The following is a 27,663-nucleotide window of genomic DNA, read 5'->3' on the forward strand; positions in this document are numbered from 1 at the left end:
CAGAGAAGATACTCTTCGCAGCTAACTCCTGCAAAAAGAAATTTAACTTGACATTTTAGTTCAAGATGAATGTGTTAATACAGCGGCACCCTGAACAGAACAGAACCTTTACCTTGTTCAAAATAATCAAACCCAGCAAGTTTAGGGGACTAGGGTTGTACAATATGTGAAGAAATTATGAAAATTCATGAAGGGGAAGGTGGGCTAGTGGTTGAGAGTTGAGTGTAAAATGAGTACACCCTAAAACTGGAACAAAAATAAATTATTCCTCCGTCTGTATTTGTTCTTCATGATACAAAAAAGTATTTGTAAAAAGTTTAATAAGCGTCCTCACTAGCTATACCACGGGCTTCACTTGGGCAGATACATACTAGCTCGGAGGTTTTCGTTATATTCATATCCCAGAGCCAAGCTAGCACTCTTTGACAAACCTATAAATGTAGGCTGAATGAATGAATGAGCCCTTATATTTTACAGAGCTAGTTCAAAGTTTTCATGTTACCCTCGCTGCTATAAGACCATTAAAATATATTCTGGGGTAGGGCGCACACAAAACTGCACACCCTTTCTTTAAAACAAGCGCAAGAATCAACCTGATTTCAAACATTCAACTTACTGGGCAGCCCTGCGCGTGCGCAGTTTGCCAAGTCAATGGCGACCCCGTCGCTAGAGAATCACCTTTGCGCCTGCTCAGTTCCGGGCTCCACAGCCAGGGGGCGGGTTCCAAAGAAAAGGAAATGGTTGCTGCGCCTGCGTCGCTCTTTCAGAGTCGCAGGCTGGTTGCGCAGGCGCACTGGGACCATTTTGACCGTAAACATCCTGCCGATTTGAACCGAGGATTTGGGCGGCAGGAAGAGCCGCGGTGTAACGGCAGCCATCTTGTTTGTTTGAGTGAATCGGAAAGGAGGCGGCGGCTGTGGCTGCGGGCGGGAGCTGCTCCGAAGCTACACCTCGCTAGGGCTCCCCCCTTTCCCCGCCCCCTCCCCCAACCCTTTTCCCCTCCCCAGGCCACCCAGACCGCCCAGCTCCCAGCGGAGAGGAAAGGTAAGAGGCTTGGCCGACTCTTGTCCTTCGGCTCCCTCCCCCCCACCCCTTCCCCTCCGTGCTGCCTTCGGGGAGCGGGACTCGGGTGGGCGGGAGAGTTAGGCACCAGGCAGCGCCTGCGGTGCCCCTGCGTGCTGGCCCCGCCGTGCCCCCGACCCCCCGCCCGCCTAGGCATCTCAGCTCCGGGCTTGCTCTTGGCCGGGACCCCGCACAGCCCCCGCCCGCATCATCGCCTGTTCGGTAACAAATGGTTTGGTTCCATTCTGAAACTACAAAAGCCGTTATTCCGCGCGTCCCTGGTGGGGCCGGCCCCTCTCTTCTAGCTGAGTAGCAGAGGAAGCCTGGGCCGCGGAGGGATGGCAGGAGGTTTGAACCAGCGCGCTCTCGGACCGGGCCGCCTACTCCTCGGTGAAAATGGCTGTCTGGGAAGACGCGGGTTTGGGGCGTGAGCAGGCGTGGCAGGCCCGGGTCCAGGCTGCCAGCTCGGAGGGGCAGCGCGGTCCGCCGAGCTGCGATGTGGATCGGGGACGTGCGGGCCCTGCCGTTGCTGCACGGTGGACTTCAGGGCGGTGGGGCCCTCGCCAGCCACTGCCTCCCCCTTTAGGTTTTCCCCCCGCGTCGGGGATGTTAAAAACTGGACCGACCTGTAGAAAGCGCGACGAAGGGAAGTTGCTTCCGATTGTTGGGACGTGAGCGTAATTGGTTTCCCCCTTAACTTTTCTGAACGCTTTCTTAAAATGTTTAATTATATCGGGTGATTGGGAGACACTTTGATGCCTTCTTCGTCTCGCTGAGAGGCTTTGCGAATGATCTGTGATGTTCTGGAGTGACACTCTCAGGTTGTACTGCCAGACTTAGGCGGCCTTCTTCAAATTTGTAAGAAGGAAACCCTGGAGGGTTTGTTTGGTCACTCTGATTTGTTAGGCTGTCTTAAGCGTTCTAAAGCACGTCGGTGTTTGAAGGGTTTCTGGTAAAGGTTTGCTCATCATCTCTCTACGAGCGAAAGTTAATGTTTGCTCTCATTAGATTGGGTAGAATTTGTTTTCAAAAGCATCCCAGTTTCTTAATATGAGAATAATTGCCAACTGTGTGAATCTAAAGAATTTTGGAAACCGACTGAGCTTTCATAAGTTGGATTCATTAAAAATACCACTAATATTGGAAACATATAATTATTTTGGAGAAAGCATTGATGAGAACATATGCCATATCCAATGATTAAATTAGTAAGAGCTTGCATAGTTGAGGTGACAGCAATGCATAACTAATAGTGCGTTATATATACAAGTCGGAATTTTAGTAGAGCATAACCTTTACCTTTCTGTGTTTATAAAGGCAGTACATTAGCATTCTCTAGAATTAAACTTTCCCCTTTAGAGTGGTGTATGATTACTCATTCGGTTGAGAATATCTTTTCTCATGAATTCCTATTTAGCAGAACAGATTCTGATAAATCTTATAATTTAGTAAATTGGGAAATTTTCCAGTTTTTGAGGAGTAAAAATTATAATATTTTAATTGTCATAGTTAGGCATAATCATGCTGACTGGTTAATCTTTTGCTACAAGATGGTTTTTAAAAGTCACTCTTTGCATCTACTGTGGTGCATTGTGTTAGGTATGCTGATGTGTTTAATTTTTATTAATCGTTTTGGTGAATATTATCCTCACCGTATAGTTGAGAAAACTAAAACTTAGATGTTAAATAACTTTTTCGCTGTTGCAAAACAACTAAGTAAGGAGGGAGTTGAATTTGAATTTAGGACTATTCTTACTGTAAAACCCTAGGTCAATGTTAGAATCAAAAGGGACAGAGCTCTAGTGTGCAAGGTTGGATGGAAATGCCTCCCTCCACCCTCCACTTCCCAAGGAGATAGTTGCATTCTTATAGTAATGAAACAGAGCTACATAGAGGTTAACTTAACTTACTGGTTAATGGCAAAGCTGGATTATGTCTGAACTCCCAGTGTGGTAGTTTCTACTTTAAATAGGCAATGTTTATGTATAAATAAGTTAATGTATATACATGTGTATGTATGGACAAACACATATACAAAAGCATAGGACTTTCCCTTCAAATCTTCTTTCCAGAGGTAACTGTTGTCACCAGTTTCATGTATATCCCACAGATACTTTTTGCTTACTCAGGTGCTTGGAAATGTATATAGTTGGCCTCTGCATCCTTGGATTCCACATAAATGGATTCTGTCAACCACAGGTCAAAAAGATAGCCATACATCATTTTATTGCGCTTCATAGTACTGCTTTTTTTTTTTTTTTTTTTTTTAATCCTGTTGAAGATTTGTGACAACCCTGTGTTGAGCAGGTCAATAGGCACTATTTTCCAGAGCTCAGATTATCATTAGCATTTTTTAACAAAACATTTTTTAAATTAAGACACCTAATTGTTTAAGATTCTTAGACTTTATGCTAGTGCACACTTAGTAGACTACAGTGTTTTATAAACATAACATTCCTGTGTACCTTGAAACCAAAAAACTTGTTGACTCTATTGCAGTAGTCTAGAATCAACCCCACAATATCTATATACGTGTGTTTAAATAAAAATTGGGAGAGCCCATCATTTTTTGATATCCAAAAGATTGGTTCCAGGCCCCACCTCCAGGATACTAAAATCTGTGGATGTTCAAGTCCTTTATATAACAGTATGCTATTTGCATGTAATCTACTCACAACCTCCACATACAGTGTCATTTCTGGATTACTTGTGATACATAGTACAATGTAAATGATATGTAAAGAGTCATCCTGTGTTGTTAAGGGAATAATGACAAGGGGGAAAAAGTTTGTATATGTTCAATACAGTCATTTTATGCATTTATTAGTATGTTATACTTATGTATGTTATGCATAATAGTTGGTTCCATTTGTATATGATTATACTGCGTGAAATTTAATTTGCTCCGTTTCAGTTCCCAGTGACCCCTTTTCCCCTCCCAGTCTACTGGACAGACACATTTTGTTAAAAAATATTTTTGATCTGCAGTTGGTTGAATCTGAGGATGTGGATCTGAAAATATAAATGGTTATAAACACACATGCGCACACACATAAACACACACATCACAGGGTTCTCTTGCCCCCTCCACCAAGTATCCTGAGCTTATTCTGGAGATTTTCCTTGTTAATACAAATTATATATTATTGCTTAAAGTTGCACTGTATTCTGCTATATAGTTGTATTAATTTTCAAGATACTTATTGATGGCTAGGTAGGTTACTTCTATTATTATGTTATTGAAAGTTATGCTGCAAGGCAGTAGTGTTGTAGTTAGATGTGTGGGCACTGAAGTTCAGATTCCACTTACATGAAATACTAGTGACATTTATTCTCTTCCCTTTGCTCTATTTTCTCATATGTAAAATGGGCTAGTATTTGTTATGCGTATTAGTTATTAGAAGTTGGTTACATAAAATACTTGGCATAGTAATTTTTTTTTAATGTGTTTTTGTGTGTGTGGTTGATAGTTTCTAGATACATCTTTTACATCGATTACTGGAGGTGTTGTCAAATTGTCCTTAAAAGGCGTGGTACTGTTTACACTGCCACTATCCTAATAGATGAGTGAAGTGTTGGTGATCACTGACATAATAGAAGAAACATGAGCTTCAGTTTGACTTTGCTTTTTGAAATAATCTTAAGAAAATTACCTTTTTTCTTTTTTTTTTTCCTTTCTCTGCTCTGCTGTCAAATGCTGTCTTTTCTGCTAAGGTCTTTTGTAAAGGATTACCAAATTTTAAAATCTTCAAAACCTATACAGATTAACCAACTTTTCTTTTTTTAAGTTTGGTATTACCAAGATAAAATTGATTTTAAAAAGTAGCAGTAATTAAATTTTCTATTCATTTCAGATATAAGTTGGTAGCAGCTCTACCACTGTTCCTTTTGCTTCCTTTAGTTAATAGGGTGATTTCCTCTTGCTAATTGTTTTCCAGATTAATTTTAGTATGGCTCCTCCCCTGTCCCATGCCAAGAAGGCATCTATTTAGGAATCACTGCCTCTGCATAGCTGGGATAGTTTAGAGATGGTGCTCTGACCAGCAGCTGAAATGTTGGCTGTAAACTACTGACACCTGTTGAAAAGTGCCAGTAGTTCTAATTTCTAAAAGCTCCATGACTTTTATATATGTCAACTATGAGATCACTTGGTGTACCTCATTTACTTATTCATTAAATATGTATTTAGTAATTGTCACATGTTAAGACAGCATTTTAGAAGTTTTTTGTTCTTGTTGTTACACAGTGTTTTGCTTCCATAGTGGAACTTGGGGCTTCATGACAGTGACTACGTTTCTAAAAACATTGCTGACATATTGGATACTATAAATTTCTCTAGGTTTTATTTATAATACTTGTATGGGAGGCTTTCGTTTTACTCTGAGAAACGTTTTAGAGCATTTGCTCTGAATTCTTCCTGATATAGTATTCCTTAGTTCTTAACTTCAAATTTGAGAGAAAAAGATTACACTATTAGGAATTGATAAAGCCTGTTTATTTCCTTTAGAGAAAATTTGCCTACAGTGATTAATGATCCTCTGGGAGCATTAGGCTCAGAGAATGAGAATTTCAGGACCCTTTGTTATTAAAGATAGAAAATGGGAGATGAGGTAAAACTGACTATGTTACTCTTTGACCACCATGCCCAATCCTCTCAGGTATTTTTGACATATGTGAAATCTCTTCCTGTGATGTGTTTCACTGTAAGATTTTCTTTATAAGGAAAGAATGGGCACATTTTTAATTGAAAAATATAATAAGTTACTTTTCATTTTAAAATTTACAAGATCTTCTCTGAATCTTTTTTTTTTTAAGGCAGCATAAGAGAGATCATGCTGCTTCTTTGCACTCTCCCAACATTCAATGTTAACTTCTGTTTTTTATTTTAGCTTCTGTAATAAGTGTATGATGCTAACTCACTGGGCTCTAATTTGCATTTGTCTAATGGCTAGTAATATTTAAATGTTCTTATATCCTTTTCTGTGAATTTTTTCATTTCTTTTGTTCTTTTTGATTGGTTTTTCTTTTTGTTCTTGAGCTTTGAGAACTCTACATATTCCAGATCCAAGTTCTAGTCAAATACAGTCTGTAGTTTGTTTTTGCATACCCTTATATGGAGTCTTTTGTAGAGCAAAAGTTTATAACTTGATGAAAAACAGTTTATTGAATACTTTTCCATCATGGATTTTGATATGCTTTTTTATCTAAAATATTCTTGCCAGGCTTTAGGTACCGGAGGTGGTTTTGTTTTGTTTCCCCCTAAATGTTTCCTAATTTTAAGTCTGTGATCTAATTCAAATTAATTTTGATGATATTTGAGGTTTGGGTGTTTATGTTTGTTTTACTATAGATGACATTCAATCATTTCAACACCATTTGTTGAATCTATCCTTTATTCCTTTGAGTTGCTTTTGTATCTTTGTAAAATATCAGGCTTATTTGTGTCTGTTTCTGAGTTCGCTATTCTATTCCATTGATCTGTGAGTTTGTTTCTACCAGCATCACAATGTTGACTGTTGTACCGATAAATCTTAAAATCATGTGGACTAATTTTTTCCATTTTATTCTCCATCTTTGAAATAGTTTTATCTTTTCTAGTTTCTTTGTCTCGTGATATAAATTTTAGAATAATATTGTCTCTAGTTGTAAGAAGAAAATCTCACAATAATTTTGGTAGTTGCATTAAAATTTCACTAAAACTAAACATATACTTGTCATAGTCCCTAGCTCTTACACTTTAGGACATTTATTGTAGAGAAAACTTAGGGTCTACACACAATATTTATAGTAGCTTTATGAGTAATAGCCCAAAACTAAATAGCCAATAGCCTCCTTCAAGAGGTGAACAGCTAAGAAAGTTGTTGTATATTATTTATCCCACAGAATGATACTCAGCAATAAAAGGAAATATACTATTGGTAAATGCAACAAGTAACATATTCAAAATGACAGAAATGTAGAGAACAGTATAGTTGTAGGGCTTAGGAATGGTGAGGAGCAAGGGATGGGTGTGAAGAGTTTTGTGGTGATGGAATGATCCTGTATCTTATTTACAGTGGTGATTGCACAAATCTACATGTGATACAATGGCATAGAACTACACATAACACTCTGAACCAATATCATTGTCTTGGTTTTGATACTGTATTATAGTTACATGAGATAGTGCCACTGGGGGCACATAGGATAAAAGGTATTGGGGTCATCTCTACTATTTTTATAACTATCTGTGAATCTATATTTCAAAATTAAAGTTAAAATTGGTAAGTACTTTTTATGTATTATTGGTGTGCTTGCCATTATGGAAAAAGGAAGGCATCTTAGAAGGCATCTTGCTAATCATGAACAATTGGACATTTTAGACAAAGACAGATTTTTGGGGGTCAAAATAGATTTTTTTTTTTTTTTTTTTTTTGTAATCTATGAAAGAGGGAAATTAAATAAGGGAAATATCACTTTGCACAGTACTCCACCAGGCCCAAGTTTGGGGGCTGCTTTTCTTATATATTAATACATTAGCTTGCTGAAGAAAATTATCAATGACACGCTTGTAATTTTGAGCGGACAAGTATTTTTCAAAGTCCTGAATTAAGAAAACTATATAAATAATACTTTTTTGAGCCTCAATTTTTCTAAAATACCCACCTATAAAATGAGAGCACCCACCTACTTAGTTTTGCTTGGCTGGCTATGGAAATTCAAAAGGCACAATGCTGTGTGGCGAAGTAGTAATTATTACACAGAACATTCGCTGAGAATCTCAAGTTTTTAATGGGATCCTAGAAATGGACATTTCCACATTAGTATCTGTGCCTGAATATCTCTTAGACATTTTTTCTTGCCATGAAAAATAAAGTTTGTAGTTTTGGTGCAATAAGCAAACTATTGCCACTGTTAATAATCAAGTTAGAAATTGATAGAACTTTTGAAAAGAGTTTTCTGGTGACCATTTTTAAGATAACAAAGTATAAAAGCAATTTGACTCATTTGTCACTTTTCATTTTAGCTCTTAATATTTTGGGATCTTTTTTACCCTCTGAATTAAAACAATAAGATGTTTTGTGAAATGCATGTTATGCTTTCAAACCTTTTGTATCTCATATTAAAAATAAGAAACTTGGATGGTGTGGTTTTTTTATTATTATTATTATTTCTTTGTTTTAAGAAATATTTCAATTCTTTTATGGTACTTACATTAAATTTTTTTCTCTTCAGATTTTCTCGCAGTTCATAGGCAACCAGAACAATGTTCTACGCACATTTTGTTCTCAGTAAAAGAGGGCCTCTGGCCAAAATTTGGCTAGCGGCCCATTGGGATAAGAAGCTAACCAAAGCCCATGTGTTTGAGTGTAATTTAGAGAGCAGCGTGGAGAGTATCATCTCACCGAAGGTATGTTTGATGTTGATATTTTTATCCACTTTGTTTATTGATATGTGAAATAGAACTTTAAAAAGAACTTATTAGGTAATCATCTATCTATGTATATCAGAGACAAGGAAATTCCATAGATTTTCCAGTATTCCTTTATCTTTTTGTCTTTTTATCTGATTAGTATGATCACAGTTCAATATTGTCTTTAAAAGTTTTGTAAGTACACTGATATTTCATTTGCTTATTCTAGTGGTATATAAGCATAAGATGAGGGCATTATCCAAATATTTTATATTTACGGTTCTAGATATATAAATAAGTATGTAAATGTTCCTGATTTAGGAATTTTCAAAATAAAGGACTCACTAATTTAAAAGATTTTCAGGGCCAGATTTATCTTACCTACCCAGTAAATACTGTATACACAACTTACTTTACCTCAACCTCACAGACCTACTTGGTGTTTCTTAACGATACTAACTAAGCTTTTTCTTCATCATAGGATATTTATACCTGCTGTGCCCTTTTCAAGTGACACAATTCCATGGACTATTTGCTCCCTTCCTTAATTACTTTCTGTCTCTCACTAGGATGGAAGCCTTGTGAATGTCCTTTACTTTCTTTGTATTGTTTATTGATCTGTTCCTTGAGGAGCTCTTATTAACACCCTCTAAAAGTGCCTGAAGCAGTAATACCCACATTTCTATTTCACAAACAGTACAACTTAAAGTAATATGGAATTGGTACTATATCAAGAAAGGAACTTTTAAAGCACAAGAGGTGCACTTACCATCACATCATAATTATTTCAATGAAGAACAGATATGTGGACTTAAAAAACATGAAGAGTTCTAAGTAATTTTTGTATAATACATCTATTTATATTTGTGTGTTAGAGGTCCTGTTTTGTACCTCATATTTATATGTACATATGGACAAAATGTATGCACCAACTTTCCTATGTAGTAAAAACCTTCTGTATCATAGCAGTATAGACAAGCATTCTGAAATATCGTTTTTAGGAATGACAGTTGAGACAGTGTTGGCATAATGTATTAAGTAAAGAGTAGTTCTTTATTGCCAGAAGAGCAAATCTTAGGGGAAAAGCCAAGGGTGTAGCAGAGACTTAGTCTGAAAAGTTGTGAAAAATACATATTTTTATTTTTTTAACTTTCATACATTAACTACTTATTTCTGGTATGAGAATACAGAATGCCAGAAACTGTAAACTCCTCAGAAATGAGAGGACACAGCTCCATTCTCAAGTTGTTCACGGTCTGGTGAGGGAAACTAATCTTTATTGTTGTCCTTTATAGTTATATATGACAGTAGATTGTCATATATACTTGAATGAATATGTAAATGTCATGTCATACACACATGGAGTATAACTTTCCATTTTTGTGGTTATACATGATATGTAGACTTATACTGGTCACATATTTATATTTCTATTCCCATCCCTCCCTCCTTTTCCCCCACTACCCACCCTTCAATTCCATAAACCTTCCTCTGCTAACCCAATGTGAGTTAGAATCCATATATCCGAGAAAACAGTTGACCTTTGGATTTGGGGGATTGGCTTATTTCACTTAACATGATAGTAACATCCATATACTAGCAAATACCATAATTTCATTCTTTATGGCTGAGTATATGTACCACACTTTCTTTATCCATTCGTCTGTTGAAGGGTACCTAGGTTGGTTCCATAACTTAACTATTGTGCATTGAGCTGCTACAAACATTGATATGGCTGTGTCACTATTGTATGCTGATACTCCTTTGGGTATAGACGAAGGAGTGGGATAACTGGATCAAATGGTAGTTCCAATTCAAGTTTTCTTAGAAATCTATTACTCTCCAGAGTGGTTACACCATTTTGCAGTCCCACCAACAATATATGAGTATACCTTTTCCCCACATCCTTCCCAACATTTATAGTTACTTGTATTTTTGGTAATTGCCATTCTAACTGAAGTGAGGTGAAATCTCATTGTAGTTTTAATTTTCCATTTCTCTAATTGTTAGAGTGCTAGACATGTTGAACATTTTTTCTATATATTTGTTGACTGATCATATTTCTTCTGTGAAGTGTCTCTTCAGTTCCTTTGCTCATTTATTGATTGGGTTATTTGGGTTTTTTGTTTTTGTTTTGATTTTTTTTTTTTTTTTATTTCTTTATACATCTTAGAGATAAAGGCTGTATCTGAGGTGTAGGTTGCAAAGAAAAAAATACATATTTTTAAGTGGGAGAAGTGAAAGTTTGTGCTTAGAATTAAAGTGTCTGTATATGGACTTACTCTGAAAAATTGTGAAAAATACATATTTTATCTTCTGTATATGGAATTTTATCTGGCTTTAGAGTTGTAGCTGTGGGATTTATTAGTGTTAAAGACATTCGACATTCCTATGTTTCAAGACAGTATTAATTTGAAAATTTTAGTGAAATGAAAACCTTACAAACAAACTGAATTATGTTGTTCTGTAATTATACTGCATTCAGGAACAGATTTGTTCATAGTTCTACCTCATTTAATGCTTGTGATTTATAGTGTCTTAGTCTTATATTCAAAGAACTTAAATGCAGAATTTGAAACAGACTTGACCTCAGCTAAGGTGAAGTAACTTAAGTATTTATAAGTTCACTGTAGAAAGAACTACTATTTGTGATCATGGGGGCTGTTCTAGACCCTCCTGGGAATTTTGTAATATATGGCATATATACTGTATTACCTTTAATATTCTGAATCCTAAAACACACTTGGCCCCTAGGACTTTAGATAAGGAATTATGGACCCATAAATTATTATTTTGTTTGTACATGATTTATTTAACCTTTTTCTTTTTGTTTTGAGTAGTTTACATTATTTTTAATTTTTGAAATTTATTTCTGGTCCTATGCAGTGCAACCATTAAAGAATGAAATGGTGGAGAAAAAAGTTTTTTCAAAGAATAGAAACATGGGCTGGGGATGTGGCTCAAGCGGTAGCGCGCTCGCCTGGCATGCATGCGACCCGGGTTCGATCCTCAGCACCACATACAAACAAAGATGTTGTGTTTGCTGAAAACTGAAAAATAAATATTGAAATTCTCTCTCTCTCTCTCAAAAAAAAAAAAAAAAAAAAGAATAGGAACAACTGAGCATCAACATGCAAAAGAAATGAACCTAGACATAGGGCCTTACTCCTTTCCCCCCAAAAAAGCTCAAAGTGGGGCATAGACTTAAATGTAAAATACTAAATATAATACTCCTAGAAATGAACATAGTAGAAAATCTAAATGATCTTGAATTTGATGATAGCTTTTAAGATACAGCACTGAAGGCATAATCCATCAAAGAAAGAATTTATTCTCTACACTTCATTAACATTCAAATTTCTGGAATCTGGGTGTGAAGCTCAGATAAAGCATTGTGCTTATCGATGTGAGTTGCTGGGTCCAATTCCTAACCAAAAAAACCTGCTGTTTTCAAAGATACTGTCAAGAGAATGAAATCCTGATAGAGAAAAAAAGCCAGCAGGGTGGCTCACACCTGTAATCCCAGTGACCCAGGAGACTGAGGCAGGAGGATCAAGAACAGCCACAGCAATTTAGTGAGGCCCTAAGGACTTAGTCAGACCCTGTCTCAAAATAAAAAGGGTTGGGGCTATGGCTCAGTGGTTAAGTGCCTTGGGTTCAGTTCCTTGAACAAAAAAAAAAAAGAAGAAAGAAAGAAAATCTTTGTAAAAATATATGTTAAAGGACTATTATTCAAAATGTACAAAGAACTCCTAAAACTCAACAATAGGGAAAAAAATTATTTCAGAAAGGGTTGAAAACTTTTAACAGCTTACCAAAGAAAATGCACAGAAAACCAGTATATTTGCCATATCGTGTTATCAAGAAAATGCACATTAAAACAAGATACCACTATTAGAATAGCCAAAATTCAAAACCCTGATAACACCAAATGGTGGTCAGGATGTGGAGCAACAAAAAAATCTCATTCATTTTCCTTGGGATTTGATGTTGTACAGATGTTGTACAGACAGTTTGATGGCTAGGGCACATTTGTAATCCCAGCAGCTCTAGTGGTTGAGGCAGCCTCAGTTACTTAGCAAGGCTCTAAGCAACTTAGCAAGATGCTGTCTCTAAATAAAATGTAAAAAATGGGACTGGAGATGTGGTTCAGTGATTAAGTGCCCCTGGTTTCAGTCCCCAGGACCAGTAAGATAAAATAAGACAGTTTGATAATTTCATATGAATCTGTACAACAGTCAGGCTTCTTGGTATTTAAGCAGTCCAAAACTTGCATTTGTACAAAAACCTATTCGTAATTGCCAAAACTGTGCTAATGACATAGTCTGTGGAATGATATGGTTCCTGTTTCATAACTATCTTCATGTCTATGTTAAATTATAAATTACTACTATTCATCTGTCTAATCTAACTTTGGGGTACATTAAAGAAATTTATAGGTCAAGACAGTAAAAAATAAAATCAGGAGATTTTGAGGCAACTTTAAATGATAAAAGGTATAAAGAGAAAGTAAAAATTCCCTGTACATAACAAAGTACAAACTTCAAAGCATTGTTATCTCTAAAACTATAGAATTAACTATAAATTAGATTAATATTAATGTTTCATTTGAAGGTGAAGATGGCACTGCGAACATCAGGACATCTCTTGCTGGGAGTAGTTCGAATCTATCACAGGAAAGCCAAATATCTGCTTGCAGACTGTAATGAAGCATTCATTAAGATAAAGATGGCTTTTCGGCCAGGTATTATTGCTTTTTTTTAAACTTTGGAATTTACCATGTTTTGTGCAGAAAACTGCTAAACATTCTAGGTCAGCATGTTTTATTTTTATTGCAATACAAGAACCTTTCAAAGATAGCACAAGGTTTGGGGAGGCACTGCTTCAAAGGAAACTTATTTTACTTCATCTGTCTTGTCTGTAGAGTAATTCTTTTATCCTTTTTTTCAACAGTATACATAAAACTGTCATCAGAGGTTGAAATTTTGAAAATTAATTATTATGTGATGATTTGCTTCTTAAAGATAACTGAGAAAAGATAATTTTAAGATTTTAAATTTTTCCCAAATAATCTTAATACATAATTACCATGGTATTTCTGTGAATAAATAATTCTGTAACTTTTTGAGCATTGATGAAATTTTTATTCTATTTGAAATAATCCAAATGTAAAAAACAGGTGATTTATACAATAGTTTCTACTGGGGTTATATTCTAGTATATCATTTTACTACATTAACAATAAATGTTTGAGATTTCAGATTTTATTTAAAGTATTTAAGCAAATTCTGTGATGCTTGAGTTTCTCACATGTGGCCACTGTGTGCATTTTGTTGAAACAACATGTTTTTTAGTTTTGTCTTTCGTTTGTTTGTTTGTTTTTGGTGCTGGGCTTGAACCCAGGGATGTCTAACCACTGAACCACACATCCCCAGCACCCCCCAACACCCGCATGTTGTTGTTTTGTTTTTTTGTCTTGTTTTTAATTTTGAGACAGGGTCTCACTAAATTGCTGAGGCTGGCTTTGAACTTGCAATCCTCCTGCCTCAGCCTCCCAAGCCACTGGGATTACAAGTGTGTGCCACTGTGCCCAGCAGTTTTGTTTTTCTTTTAAAGTAATGTGTGTTTATTGTAGGTAACTTTTGTTTTTTTTTTTTTCTCTGCTTATACCTGTCATTTTATTTGAATTTTTTTATCATGAAAATTTTTAAGCATAGCTAAAATTATTTATTCTTATTGTCCCAAAAAGAACCAAAACTCCTTTTAAACGTTTATTGTATTCTTTTGTAATCATTTCTGTAGGCCTATCAGCTTAATGTATAATTGGTGCTTTAACCTTTTTTTGTAATAGTATTATGTTCATGATAATATAAAAACTTACTTGTTCTTCAAATTGCTTTGCATGTTATCAACCTTTTTGGAATATAACCTCAGGAAATTATTTCCACTTCTCTTTGATCCACTCTGTGATATAGCTAGGCCTTGAAACTTAGTATTTCTTTGCTAGGTGTTGTTGACCTGCCTGAAGAAAATCGGGAGGCAGCCTATAATGCCATTACTTTACCTGAAGAATTTCATGACTTTGATCAACCACTGCCAGACTTAGAGTATGTACTACCTCCTCTTTTTCTTTCTTTCTTTCTTTTTTTTATTGTTAGCTTGGCTTATAAAAGAAGCATGTTATTGGCTTCCACATGCATAGTTTTCCTTGGAATGTTTCAGCATTGAGTTAACATCTAGATAAAATGAATATGCTTCATTTAGGATTGTGTATACATATGAAATATATAAACTAGAAAGTGCTTCTTCTGTAAGAATTTCACGGACACGAACTTTTACACAACCAAGACATGAGAATTCTGATGTACTTGTACAAGGCCAAAACTTGTTTAAACTAAACAGTTGTCCAGGGGTGTACTTTTATATAATGATATCAGTTTTTTCAGAGGTATAAAAGTCACCTACTGATCATCTTCTTGGCCAAACTATTCTCAGATCCGCATTTTTTTTTTAAATAAACATAATTTTCTATGAAGAGCAAGAAAATTGCTCTTAACAGGGAAAGTTACATAGAGGTGGCTGTTATATATAGCAGAGGCCTGTGGTATAATGTTTCCCTTTTCTCAGGTCCTTAAAATGCAGTTATTTTACCTTGATGTGGAGTATGTGACTGGTTTTCTAATCAAGAAACCCCTCCATACCACTTATTTTATAACAGATTTATCTGGTGTTTGAAATGATCTGTGACTCCTAATTTGAGTACATTTTTTGATCTGTTTTCATTTTGTATGTGTGTTTGTTATGCTGAACACTTATTCGGCCTCCCCCCATTCCTTATACCTTTATTTAAAAAAAAAAAAAATCTTGTGCAATTTTTTGAACAACTAATAAATTACTATTATATACCTCATGTATAGCTTCTTTATCAATATTTTGCCAGTTTTATTTTTTTCATCTATATTTTTCAAGTTCACCTCCCACTCCCACTAGATTATTTTAAATTAAATAAGATAATCTAACTTCATTGCTAATATTTCAATTTTTCTGGATTTAAAGATAAGGGATGTTTAAAACATACCTGTGACTTCACACCTCATAAACACTAGTAATTCCGAAATGAACTATCCAGTCAGAATTTAATGTCCTCAGTTGACACATAGACTTTTTCTTATCCTTCTCCTCTTTGGGTGTGTTTGTTTATTTTTCTTTTCAGTTTGAGATTACACAAAGTCTACAGACCGCATTTGGTTAATATGTCCCACAAGTGTTAAGATTCTAAGGAATCTTGCATCCCTTTTATGTTTGCATCCTGTTTATTTACTAAGCAAACAGTCATTTGTGTAAATTGTTTATGATCTAGATTTGGCCAGAAGTATCTCAGATTGGTGAACATTACATACTTTTTATATTTTTAAACTACATGAGGTGGTTATTTTTTGATAGAGAAATTGAGTCTCAGAAAAGCCAAAGAACTTCAGAGTTCTCACAGGTAGTAATAAGTTGTGGGGCCCTGATGAAAACCCATCCTATGTAGCCCATCATTTCTAATTTTTTCATCTAAGAGTATATGCAAATTGCCTTAGATTGCCTTAGATAGTGATTTCAGCATATTTTGCTTGCTGGTCATCAGTGATTTAAAATCTTTAAATACAGCTTAGATCTCGTCATGCATGAATTATTTTGAAATAATGCTGAGTTTTAAATATCAGACTTCTAAAACTAGATAGTTTGTATTTATAGGGAGAATTGGGGTATATATTTCCCTTATAAATACATTATTATGAGACTTGAATCTAACATGTATTTGAACTTCTTTTAAAGTGACATTGATGTAGCCCAGCAGTTCAGCCTGAACCAGAGTAGAGTGGAAGAGATAACCATGAGAGAGGAAGTTGGGAACATCAGTATACTACAAGAAAATGATTTTGGTAAAAGAAAAAAATTGCTATTAGTTATAATATTATAATTATGTTGTGACACTGCTAGCAATTTTAAAAATGTACTTAATATTACATTCATGCTGACAAAGACTTGAAGTTTCATCTAATTCATTTTCATCAAGAAAAGAATTTGCCTTCCTGTTGGCATATTAAGCTTCATTCCATTAACACATCAGTTTATTATAGAGTCACTCTTTGCCTGCTCCTGCTCCTCATACACAAAAGAAGCTATGTTTTGATTTGTGTGAAAAGATCCAGTGTTGAACTAATGCTCACTTTTAAAATAATCATTTTGGAACAATTAATTGTATTTGTAACCACTGTCCAAAACTTAGGTATTCAAAACTGATAACAAGCCACATTTTATTGATGAAAAAGCATTGTAAAGTTTAAGTCTGAATGTTAACGAACCCTAACATATAATATATATTTGGGTTTACCTGACATATTTAGGGTAACCTAAATTTGGATGTAAGTCTGATTTTGTTCTAGTCATGTCCCCTAGGGTTAGTTTTTAAAAAAAGAAAAATTATGTTTTAATATTCAAAGATTTCAGTAAGCAAGTGTAACATAATTCTAATAAATCAGTTGTTGTCTTTTTAACAGTGGTGTTTCCAACCTTTCTCATTTAATGCTTTACCAAAATTTGTTTAGGTGACTTTGGAATGGATGATCGTGAGATAATGAGAGAAGGCAGTGCATTTGAGGATGATGACATGTTAGTAAGCACGAGTGCTTCTAACCTACTCCTAGAACCTGAACAGAGCACCAGCAATCTGAATGAGAAAATTAACCATTTAGAATATGAAGACCAATATAAAGATGATAATTTTGGAGAAGGAAATGATGGTGGAATATTAGGTAGGTCACTGAAAGTTGGCTATTCTAATTTCTGTATTCACTGATGTTTTGAAGCAGTTGAAAATTCTGCTTGAGCAGCTAGGTACATATGTTAATTTGATCAATGGATTCAGTAAAAGTTCTGTACAGTGAGCCTAAAATGTTAAAAATAACTCAATTTTAAAAGATGTTTATCTAAAAATTCTAAATTTTGCTATTTCTTTAAACTGCTCTATTTATATTGATATATATGTTAAGTGAACATTTTGAAATAGATACTTAATTTAAAAAATAAATGACAAATTCTTGGTATACTGAACATTTTATATGCTTACAAAGAACCTTGAGAAACACATATAAATGTATTTCAGGTTTAATACCCCAAATTTCATCTACTTTAACATAATTTTTCTTTTTCCAGTGATTGACTATTCTTGTAGCATTTCCTTTTCAAATTTTAGCTAAATTACATTCCCTATTTCAGATGACAAACTTATTAGTAATAATGATGGCGGTATCTTTGATGATCCCCCCGCCCTCTCTGAGGCAGGGGTGATGTTGCCAGAGCAGCCTGCACACGATGATATGGATGAAGACGATAATGTATCAAGTAAGCATTTCATGTTCAGCAGTGATTCTTGGGGTGATTATATGACATCCAAAAGATAATTTAACATAGACCACACCAAAAGGTTTAGTTTTCAGTGAACCATAAATGTCTTTGAATATAGTACTTATGGTTGATGACTAGTTCTAATTTTCATGTGTTTAACCCTGTGTCCCTCCCCTTTCTTGTCCACTGCAGTTCAGCTCTGGAGGAACTGCCTCATAAATGAAAAAGTATTTTAGTACTAGTGGGGTTTCTTTTAGTTTCAAAGAGACATTTCTTTTTCTGTTTGTAGGGATATATATTATTATACCCAAGCCTATTGTAAGCATATTTGTTTTTGTAGTGGGTGGGCCTGACAGTCCTGATTCAGTGGATCCTGTTGAACCAATGCCAACTATGACTGATCAGACAACACTTGTTCCAAATGAGGAAGAAGCATTTGCTTTGGAACCCATTGATATAACTGGTGAGCAAACCTTCAGATATTTACGGTCATGTAGAATGTGTAAGATCTTATTTCTGGCTCTTGTCTGCCTGCTGATCATCTGCTCCCTGTGTTGAAGATAACTAAGCTTCTTTCTTCTTTGGCATAGTCAGTATCACAGTCTTTATTCTATCCAATTATAGTTTGAGTAGAATTTTGTAGAATTACCTATACAGGTTACTGGAAGTATAAAAATATAGATCAAGCTTTCTTCTATTGTGTATATTTTGGTGTCATAGAATTCCCAAGATATTAGCTTTCTAATTGTGTGTAACAATTAGAAAACATTGCAGGACATTTTGCAATAAAGTACAAGATTGACGATTTATCTTCCAAAGTTCTAGATTATGTACATTTGGGCTACGATCTAGAACAACCTGAAAGTACTCTTTTAAAAAATAGTGAAAATAACAGCTACTCTGTAAAATCAGAGTTTTCTGAATTTAGTGCTCATTGAGAAACATTGGGCAACAATATTTTCTTGGAGAACCGCTCCTGAGTAACAGAGGCAATTTAAGATGCATAGTTCGGATGTGAAACTTATTGATGACTTATGGAGATGGTAGGGCAAGTATACTTGAAATCATTTCCAGATCTTTTAGGACATTTCACTTAGTTCTATTTAAGAACTAAGCTATAAAGGTGAAAAGTCTTTATTTTCATGGGATTCTAATGCTAATTAGGGAAACATGGATAATTATAAGATCTTGAACTTTTACTTTTAAGAAGGGGAATTCAGTACCTGAAGGACAGGTAACAGACTATCACTTATATTTACATTTTTTTTTATTTGAACCTCATAAATGTTCTGTATATAAAAAGTTATGCAGTATAACATCTGGCCAGGGTAAAATCTTGAGAAATTTAATCCCACGAGCTTCTTAAGTGTAGATAATTTTGCCTGTTTTGCATAGTTGTAAGAAATAAACACACAGAAAAAATATTTATTTAAGATGGAGTTTCAGGTCCATGTCACTTGGCTTGGACTTGGTTCACTTTATCAAGCAGCTTATACAACTGCCATATATATAAATTAGAACTTTTCCAATAAAAATAATATTTATAACCATTTGTGCAATGCTATTTTACAACTTCTGTAAATGGTTGGCCTTATTTCAGATTTTTTAAAAAAGAAGACAACTTAAGCAAGCTGAAGTTAATCATTTTTCCAGGTTCAGAAACTAAGAAATTTCAGAACCTAAGACTTGAGCCCAACTTTGAATCCAGTGTAATACATTCAGTGTTTTAGCATAAAGCTATATGGGTTAAAGTGTATTATCCCTTGCATTATTTTACTGTTTATGCTAAAACTCAGTGCATATTATTTTCATTCAGCAGGATTTTATTGAACACCTAGTATATGCCATCCTTTGTTCTAAATAGTGCTTAGAGAATCTTAGTTAAAACTTTTGCCTTCATGAGGCTTAATTTTCCTACTAGGGCCCTGTGCATAGAAAAGAAGGATATAGTCATGCCAAGTCTAGTTGCGGTGTATTCTATCCTTGCCTCTGAAGAAAATGACTATATTTTATTCTAGTCAAAGAAACAAAAGCCAAGAGGAAGAGGAAGCTAATTGTTGACAGTGTCAAAGAGTTGGATAGCAAGACAATTAGAGCCCAACTTAGTGATTATTCTGATATTGTTACTACTTTGGATCTGGCACCACCTACCAAGAAATTGATGATGTGGAAAGAAACAGGAGGAGTGGAAAAACTTTTCTCTTTACCTGCTCAGCCTTTATGGAATAACAGACTACTGAAGGTAATATGGAATTTTTTATTTATATATATTTTCTGCTGGGTTTTTTTTTTTTTTTTTTTTTTTAGGGAGAAAATATTTTAGAGCTGGGGATGTGGCTCAAGTGGTAGCGTGCTTGCCTAGCATGCGTGAGGCACTGGGTTTGAATTTGATTCTCAGCACCACATAAAAATAAAATAAAGATATTGTGTCCACCTAAAACTAAAAGATAAATATTTTTTTAAAAAATGTTTTAAACCTCTGAATCATTTTTGATCAAATATTTTTCAACAACATGGCATCTTTCTTGATTTTCATCCATAAATCACAATATACTGACCATGACCTCATCTGAAATAGTGATGAGTGACACCAGCATTTCTAAAAGATAGATATAGAATGTTTCTGATATGAAAAAGCCACTGACATTTTTAATAATAGTTCTCTTTTCAGCTTCCTAAAAGAAACTGTTAGTTATAATGCCTTAATTTGTATTGTGCCTAAGTCTGCATTCTTTATTTTCTGAGTAAACCATGAGATAGTTCTAATTTTTGCTACAGTAGAAAGTTTTCACTTTAAGAGAATTTTTTTTTTCCTAACCAATATAATATTCTCTGCCTCTGCTGATTTCAAGCTCTTTCCAAAATAAAGTTTTTGTTTTTTAATGATTCTGGGCCTTGAACCCAGAGGTGCTTTACCACTGAGCTATATCCATAGTCCTTTTTGAGACATGGTCTTGCTAGTTTGCTGTTCTTACCAAGTTTCTGAGACTGACCTTGAACTTGTGATCCTACTGCCTCAGTTTCCCAAGTCACTGGGATTGAGTCTATAAAATACTCCAGTGTAGGAAATTTATGGTAAAACCTTTTTTGGTACCAGGAACTGAACCCCAGGGGTAATCACTGAACCCACATCCCCAGCTCTTATTTATATTTTATTTAGAGACAGGTTCTCACTGAGTTACTTAGGGCCTTGCTAAGTTGCTGAGGCTGGCTTTGAACTTGGAATTCTCCTGCCTCAGCCACCCAATCCGCTGGGATTACAGGTGTTCGTCACCTAAAATATTAATACAGTAAATATGAAATAGTATTCTTCAGGTAGAAACATCCTCTCTCACACAAACACAGGAATATTATAACCATTAAAAATAGTTAAATGATAGTTAAGATTATTCTATATGTTAAGTGAAAAGCATAATGGAAAACTATTATGGTAAAAGTTGGATTGAATTTTCACTTCATGAATGTGAAAATAAACTATAGACAAATATTTAAATTTAAAACCTCAAGGGGTGGGAGCGGATAAATTACTTTTAGTTTTTCTGAAGAATGCTTTAGTTGACAATTTGAGAACTGACGTTGGAGTCATTTTAAGGTAGACTAGAGTGTAAATATAATGCTAGGTAAAAAAAAAAGTGGTATGGCATACTGATTACAACTATTAAAGCATTAATGAATATTAGAAATGTCAGTCTGTTTTCATTGGTGTGATTTATTTTATATTTACTTTTTCTTTCTTTTATAGCTCTTTACACGCTGTCTTACACCACTTGTACCAGAAGATCTTAGAAAAAGGAGAAAAGGAGGAGAGGCAGATAATTTGGATGAGTTCCTCAAAGAATTTGAAAATCCAGAGGTTCCTAGAGAGGACCAGCAACAGCAGCATCAACAGCGAGATGTTATTGGTCTGTTCTTTTGGGATAGTTCTCAGAAATTTAAATGCCAGAATTTACCTTTATTTTTTGAACAGGAAGTGCATTGGATCTCATTTACCTTATTAGATATGAAGCTTTGGGTTCAGAAAGGTGTAAGGGTTATGACTTGTCTGAATTGGCTTGATTGTCTGCTAAAGGATTGTCCTCAGGACTGAGATTTGGATTTTTAAGACCTTTTCCCCCCTTACATATATGTTATAAACTAAGTAGTCTTAAGCAGAGAAAAGTTTACCTCTGCTATCTTAATTTGAGAGTAACTATGCCTGTGCCTAAGTGTACCAATTTTGAAAGTAAATTACTCAAAATGCTATTCAGAACCGTATGGCTTAAGTCTTTTCATATGATTAATTGCAGATGAGCCTATTTTGGAGGAGCCCAGCCGCCTCCAAGAGTCAGTGATGGAGGCCAGCAGAACAAACCTGGATGAGTCGGCCATGCCCCCACCACCACCTCAGGGGGTTAAGCGAAAAGCTGGACAAGTTGATCCAGAGCCTGTGATACCTGTAAGTAAGCACATCATTAGAAGATGTTTATAGTCCATAGCAAGTGGTATTTAAGGAGTCCTTTTGAATTATCTTGGGTTAGACAGAAAATGGAAAGGGATGGGAGCTGAAGATATGAATGTAGTCTGCCTTAAGTGGGAGAAGATGTTCTGGGAGTCTACAGAATCTGCCTGACTCCTTTTGAATAGTCTTACTTCAAAGAGGTCCAAAGTGAGCAAAACCTTGGCCAGTGTGGAATCCTTGACTCTGAACTTTGATTCTGGTTTATTCTTCAGCAAACATTTCCTGGCAGTCTCCCAATACTGGGCAGTTTTAAGGTGTCTTATTAAGTTATCAGCATATAGTTTTCCAAAAAAATTAAAGCAACTGGCAACTTCATTCATACTTAGCTACCATTAAGTTCAGTTAGGACAGGAAAACAAAGTATAGAGGGGTCTGATTTAGGCTTCTCAAGTTATAGGATAAATTGAGTAAAGGGGTCCTTTTTTGGTAACCTTGGATTCCTAGTTCAGCCTCCATTAAGAGGTATTGGTAGTAGAAACTGCCAGTTTTATGAGCTCAGAATGGGAGCTCAGAATGAGCTCAGTAGTGGGTATGTGACTCTAGTATCACTGTCCTTCTGATAGTTCTTTGGTTTCTTAAAGACTTTGTTTTTAATGTTTCTCAGCTTTTATAGTAAGCCTAAAAGGAAGGAAATACAGGAAACAGACCCAGAAAAGGTCTCCTTATTGCTGTCTGCTACCATTAAGGATTTCATGCAGTAACCTTTGATAGTACTGGGATAATTAACTTTTTATTTTGCCATGGAGTCCATATGTGGTTTTTTGGAAAATGGGTTTTGCTTTATTTTATTTTTAACGCCTATGATTTTTTCTTAGCTTTAAATTTCTCATATAGACTTTTTAACCATGACTCCTAAAAAGTACAAAAAACAAACACTTGCATTTTAGGGTAATGGCTAATTTCTTTTTAAAGCTAATTTAATGTTGTCACTTTGTAATTTTAAAAAAGCAGATCAATTTTTGATAGTAGGAAAGTGGGGAGATATAATCTTTCCATCTGGAAAACCTTAACTATATTTGCATGTTTTAAAATGCTATTCTTAAAATGTGTATCTTAAAATGCCTTAATTTTTATTGCTTTAAGCCACAGCAGGTAGAACAGATGGAAATACCACCTGTAGAGCTGCCCCCAGAAGAACCTCCAAATATTTGTCAGCTAATACCAGAGTTAGAACTTCTGCCAGAAAAAGAAAAGGAGAAAGAGAAGGAGAAAGAGGATGATGAAGAGGAAGAGGTAAGAAAATTATAAAAGAGATATCTGGTGTATAAATTCCCATTCATTCCAGATTTAGCAAAAGTCTTCACCTTCTTGTATATTTTGTCTTCAATTCATATAGTGGGCATCAAAGTGATGAAAAATAGAGTCAGAATTCAACTAACAAATTCTTAGTGGCATAGATTTATCATTAGGTATATCAAATGTTCTGATGTGCTATAATTCATGGGCTCCCTCATGGGCTTTTGAAGGACATGGACTGTCCCTACACTGACTTCTTGCTTGACTTCTAAATTGCTTGTCAGTTGCTTTTCATTTTCTTGTGATCAGTGGTCAATTCTTTCTTCTGTTATCATCTGCCTCTGGTATAACCTCTTCTCTGTCTGTGGCCTAGAAATTAAATAACCAAACATCTTCCATTTGGCTGTGGTTTTATTTTATTTTAAATAGATCAGGGCAGGAAATGACTCAGCTAAAGTAGTCTGAATAAAGATTTTAGGGAACTTTTATGTTTTAAAAAACAGGTACTTTAGAATTTAATTTCCTTAAATGTTAAGTTTAAGACGTTTTTCAGGTAGCATTGAAACTATTCAAAAAATTTCTTCCAAGACAAATGGTTTATGGATTGAATATGGCTTTACTGGTATTTATTTATATTTATAATTTATCATTATGTCAGTCATAGCAGTTATGCTTATCTTTAATATAAATACATTATTTTAAAGCCAAAATTTAGTTTCATAGCTACTCCAGCCTATGTGCTAAAGTACCCAGAGAATATCACAACTGCTTCCCCACATTCACACCAACTTTAGAATTCAAAGAATTCAAGAAGTTGTTTAGGCAGCAGAATTTTTTTTAATTGAAGACTGAACCCAAGGGTGTTCAACCACTAAAGCTACATCCCCATCCCTTTGCAATTTTTTTTTTTTTTTTTTTTTGAGACAGGGTCTTGCTGAGTTGCTGAGGCTGGGCTTGAACTTGCAATCCTTCTACCTCAGCCTCCAAGTTGCTAAGATTACAGTTGTATACCACCACGCCTGGCTAGACATCAGTCTTAAAGTAAAACATAATAAGGATTATAGATCATTTTTTAATACACCATATAGATCAGTACTAATTACTCAGCAGTCTGCAGGTCCTTTGGTATTGGTCCATGATAGTATGATGGTAAAATGCCAGAATATAAATCACCTAGAATTATGCTACCAAATACACACACACATTTCACACATTTACTTGAAATAAATGTCCTAGTTAATGGCATAGTTGATTTATATCATTACCAAAGTTCCTTGACAGGAGTACCAATAACCAAAAACCGATGACCTGCAGCAGTCTATGGACCACACTGTGGTACACCACATCCTCATGAGCAATATAAAACCTTATATTCAGCTAAATGTTTGCCTGCACATACAGAAGGCTTTCTTTTGTAACTTAAGTAGACAAACTTCAAAGTTGATACTAGTGCCAAGTGATTTTTTTTTTTTTTTTTTTTTTAGCATCTAGTAGAGTTTTCTGTTAGATTACATGGCCCAAGTTAACTTAAGATCATCCAGGAGCTATGGAAATAATTCCTTTTTCAGCAGAGCAGTGTTGTTAGCTTTTTGGGTGGTTATTTTCATTCAGGATGAAGATGCTTCAGGGGGTGATCAGGATCAAGAAGAAAGGAGATGGAACAAAAGGACTCAGCAGATGCTTCATGGTCTTCAGGTATGCCAATGTCATTTTAGAAGAAAATTCTGTATCAAATACTTTTAGCATTGTTCCTTCAAAAATAAAGTTTCATGTTATAACCAGAAAACTTAGCTTTGTGAACCTTTTTTGAGAACCTCATTATTTAAAATATTTTCGTTAAAAACAAATTGTTGGGCCAAGAGTAAGCCTGGAAAGTATTCAGAAGAATATTTTCCCATTTTGTGGCATCAGATGTCACAATGTCAATTGCCATTGGGACTTAAATGTACCAGGTACAGATAAGACGTTTTGAGCATCTATGAAATACCATGTGTGTTGCTTATAATTTCCTAGAATAGATTTTTTTTTTAAAGGCCGACATTTAAAACTATTTTCTCACTTTTTAAGTACTAGATTTTACTGTTATTACCATGTTAGATGTCGAAATAAAAACATTATTTTAATAATATATACTGGGCCAACTTTGTTCCTTGGGCTTTTGAGTTTAACAGTACTATATGTTTTCGCCCTTTACTTTCCAGCTTAACATGAGAATCACTCACATACCTTTCCAACCCTAGCCCCCAAAAGAACAACACTTTTTCCAGTACCAAAACTGGCATCCTTTTTAAATGACTACTATATAGTGTGTGTTACTTCAATTCACTTTTGTTGTTTTATTTCAGCGAGCTCTTGCCAAAACTGGAGCTGAATCCATCAGTTTGCTTGAATTATGTCGAAACACAAACAGAAAACAGGCTGCAGCAAAGTTCTACAGCTTCTTGGTTCTCAAAAAGCAGCAAGCTATTGAGCTGACACAGGAAGAACCATACAGTGACATCATTGCAACACCTGGACCAAGGTTCCATATTATTTGAAGAGCTAGAAGCATTATAGCTAGTGTTCATTCACTAGTACATACAAATTGCCCCCATGTGTAGGGCACACAAAAAAACCCTTTAAGAAAAATTTTAGGTTCTTGTCTATCCAAAATCTCTACCTTTTTTTTCTTCATTTTTTTCCCCAGTATTTTAAATATGTCCATTTCATCTTTAAGGGAAACTGCTTATATGGGTTGTATTTGTGTTCTGATGGAGAAAAGAGCACCCCCAAGGACCCAGAAGATTATTTTAACAGTTCAGGACAGATGTGTGCAATATTGGTGCATGTAATAATGTTGAATAACTGTCGACAAGTCATATTTTTATCTTAGTTCTCCATCACTGTTGAAAAGGAAAACCTGTCTAGGAAAATGCCTGACAGTTTAATTAAGAACTATGGTATAATGTCTCTGACAGGAAAGAAAATGTCTTCTCATCAGTAAAACTGGCAATCTGGTTAAACACTGTACTTAGCAGTGGTACCTGCATCAGAGATCATCTTCTTGAAAGCATAATTCCATAATGAGCAAATGTATGTGAATTTGTGTTGTGACTGATCCCCGTCAGCTACAACAAGAGGATTGGCTTGGTTTAAAGCAGTCTACTTTGTAAATCATTCCATCTGAGTCTTTATGAAGAACTTTGCTGTCCTGAGTTCTGTTGTTTTAGTGCAGCTCCAAAATGAACAGAAATAGACTTATTAAAATGGAATGACTATTAAAAACATTTGTGACTTCCAGGAGCTATAAATCAGAGTTTTAAAATGTGGTTGGATATATTTGAGTGTTCAGATCATGAAAATAGAAATTCCCCTCCCTACCAAAAGGGCAGACTGATGGGAAATTATACACCAGATTGACTTAACCTTTAAGCAGACAATGCTGTAAAAACTAATGGCTTCTCTGATATTTATTATAAATGTTAGTACTGATCTCTTTTTCCAATGCTGCACACTCCTGTGTTGGAACTTTTAATAGCTTTGCAACTGAAATCCTATATCCGGTTTCCTATAATTTAAATGAAGAAAAGCATTCAAATAAAGGCTTTAATATTAACAGACCAGATAGTACCAGAAATTATGTGACTATTATGATTATCAAAACTTGTCTTAACTTTTTAGGGAAAAATTACACTGAAAGTTCTAGTTTAAGTGTTGGCACTTTTGTGGGAAAAAAAGACTCACTTTCAAAACTCAGACTTCAGTGTATACCCAGTAATTTAAAATTATGTGAAATGTTTTAAATTTGTAAACTCGTAATTACTGTTTTAATGATTCAGTTTCTTGAGAATGGTAATTGTATAAAATTGCTATTGCCGTTTTATTTTCAATATAATGTGCCTGTAAACCATGGATTTTTCCCCCTCTGTAAAAAGACATTGTAGATAATTGAATGTTTGATTATAGAAAGGTCATTAGTTTCTTGTTACACATTTTGTTAGTCTGGTTTTTGTTGCTTATCGGGTTTAATATTGTTCTTGAAAATAGTTGATGCTATGTTATGTATAACTTTTCTAATAAAAGTTGTGTCATAAGCTGTAAA

At 35.0% G+C, this 27,663-nt stretch overlaps 1 protein-coding gene across 1 annotated transcript; it reads left to right on the top strand.

The window, feature by feature from the left end:
- The first annotated feature begins 837 nt into the window (after positions 1-837).
- Rad21 (RAD21 cohesin complex component) lies at positions 838-27,663 on the top strand. The gene is made up of 14 exons (XM_027949441.2): positions 838-1,044; positions 8,278-8,452; positions 13,070-13,199; positions 14,463-14,562; positions 16,277-16,383; positions 17,050-17,256; positions 17,720-17,845; positions 18,189-18,311; positions 19,867-20,090; positions 21,591-21,750; positions 22,135-22,283; positions 23,430-23,579; positions 25,194-25,277; positions 25,928-27,663. The coding sequence occupies exons 2-14, from the start codon at positions 8,309-8,311 to the stop codon at positions 26,117-26,119; spliced, it is 1,896 nt and encodes a 631-aa protein (XP_027805242.1). The 5' UTR covers positions 838-1,044; positions 8,278-8,308; the 3' UTR covers positions 26,120-27,663.

The sequence above is a fragment of the Marmota flaviventris genome, chromosome 15, assembly GCF_047511675.1.
Source record: "Marmota flaviventris isolate mMarFla1 chromosome 15, mMarFla1.hap1, whole genome shotgun sequence".
In the NCBI taxonomy this organism is placed as follows: Eukaryota; Metazoa; Chordata; class Mammalia; order Rodentia; family Sciuridae; genus Marmota; species Marmota flaviventris.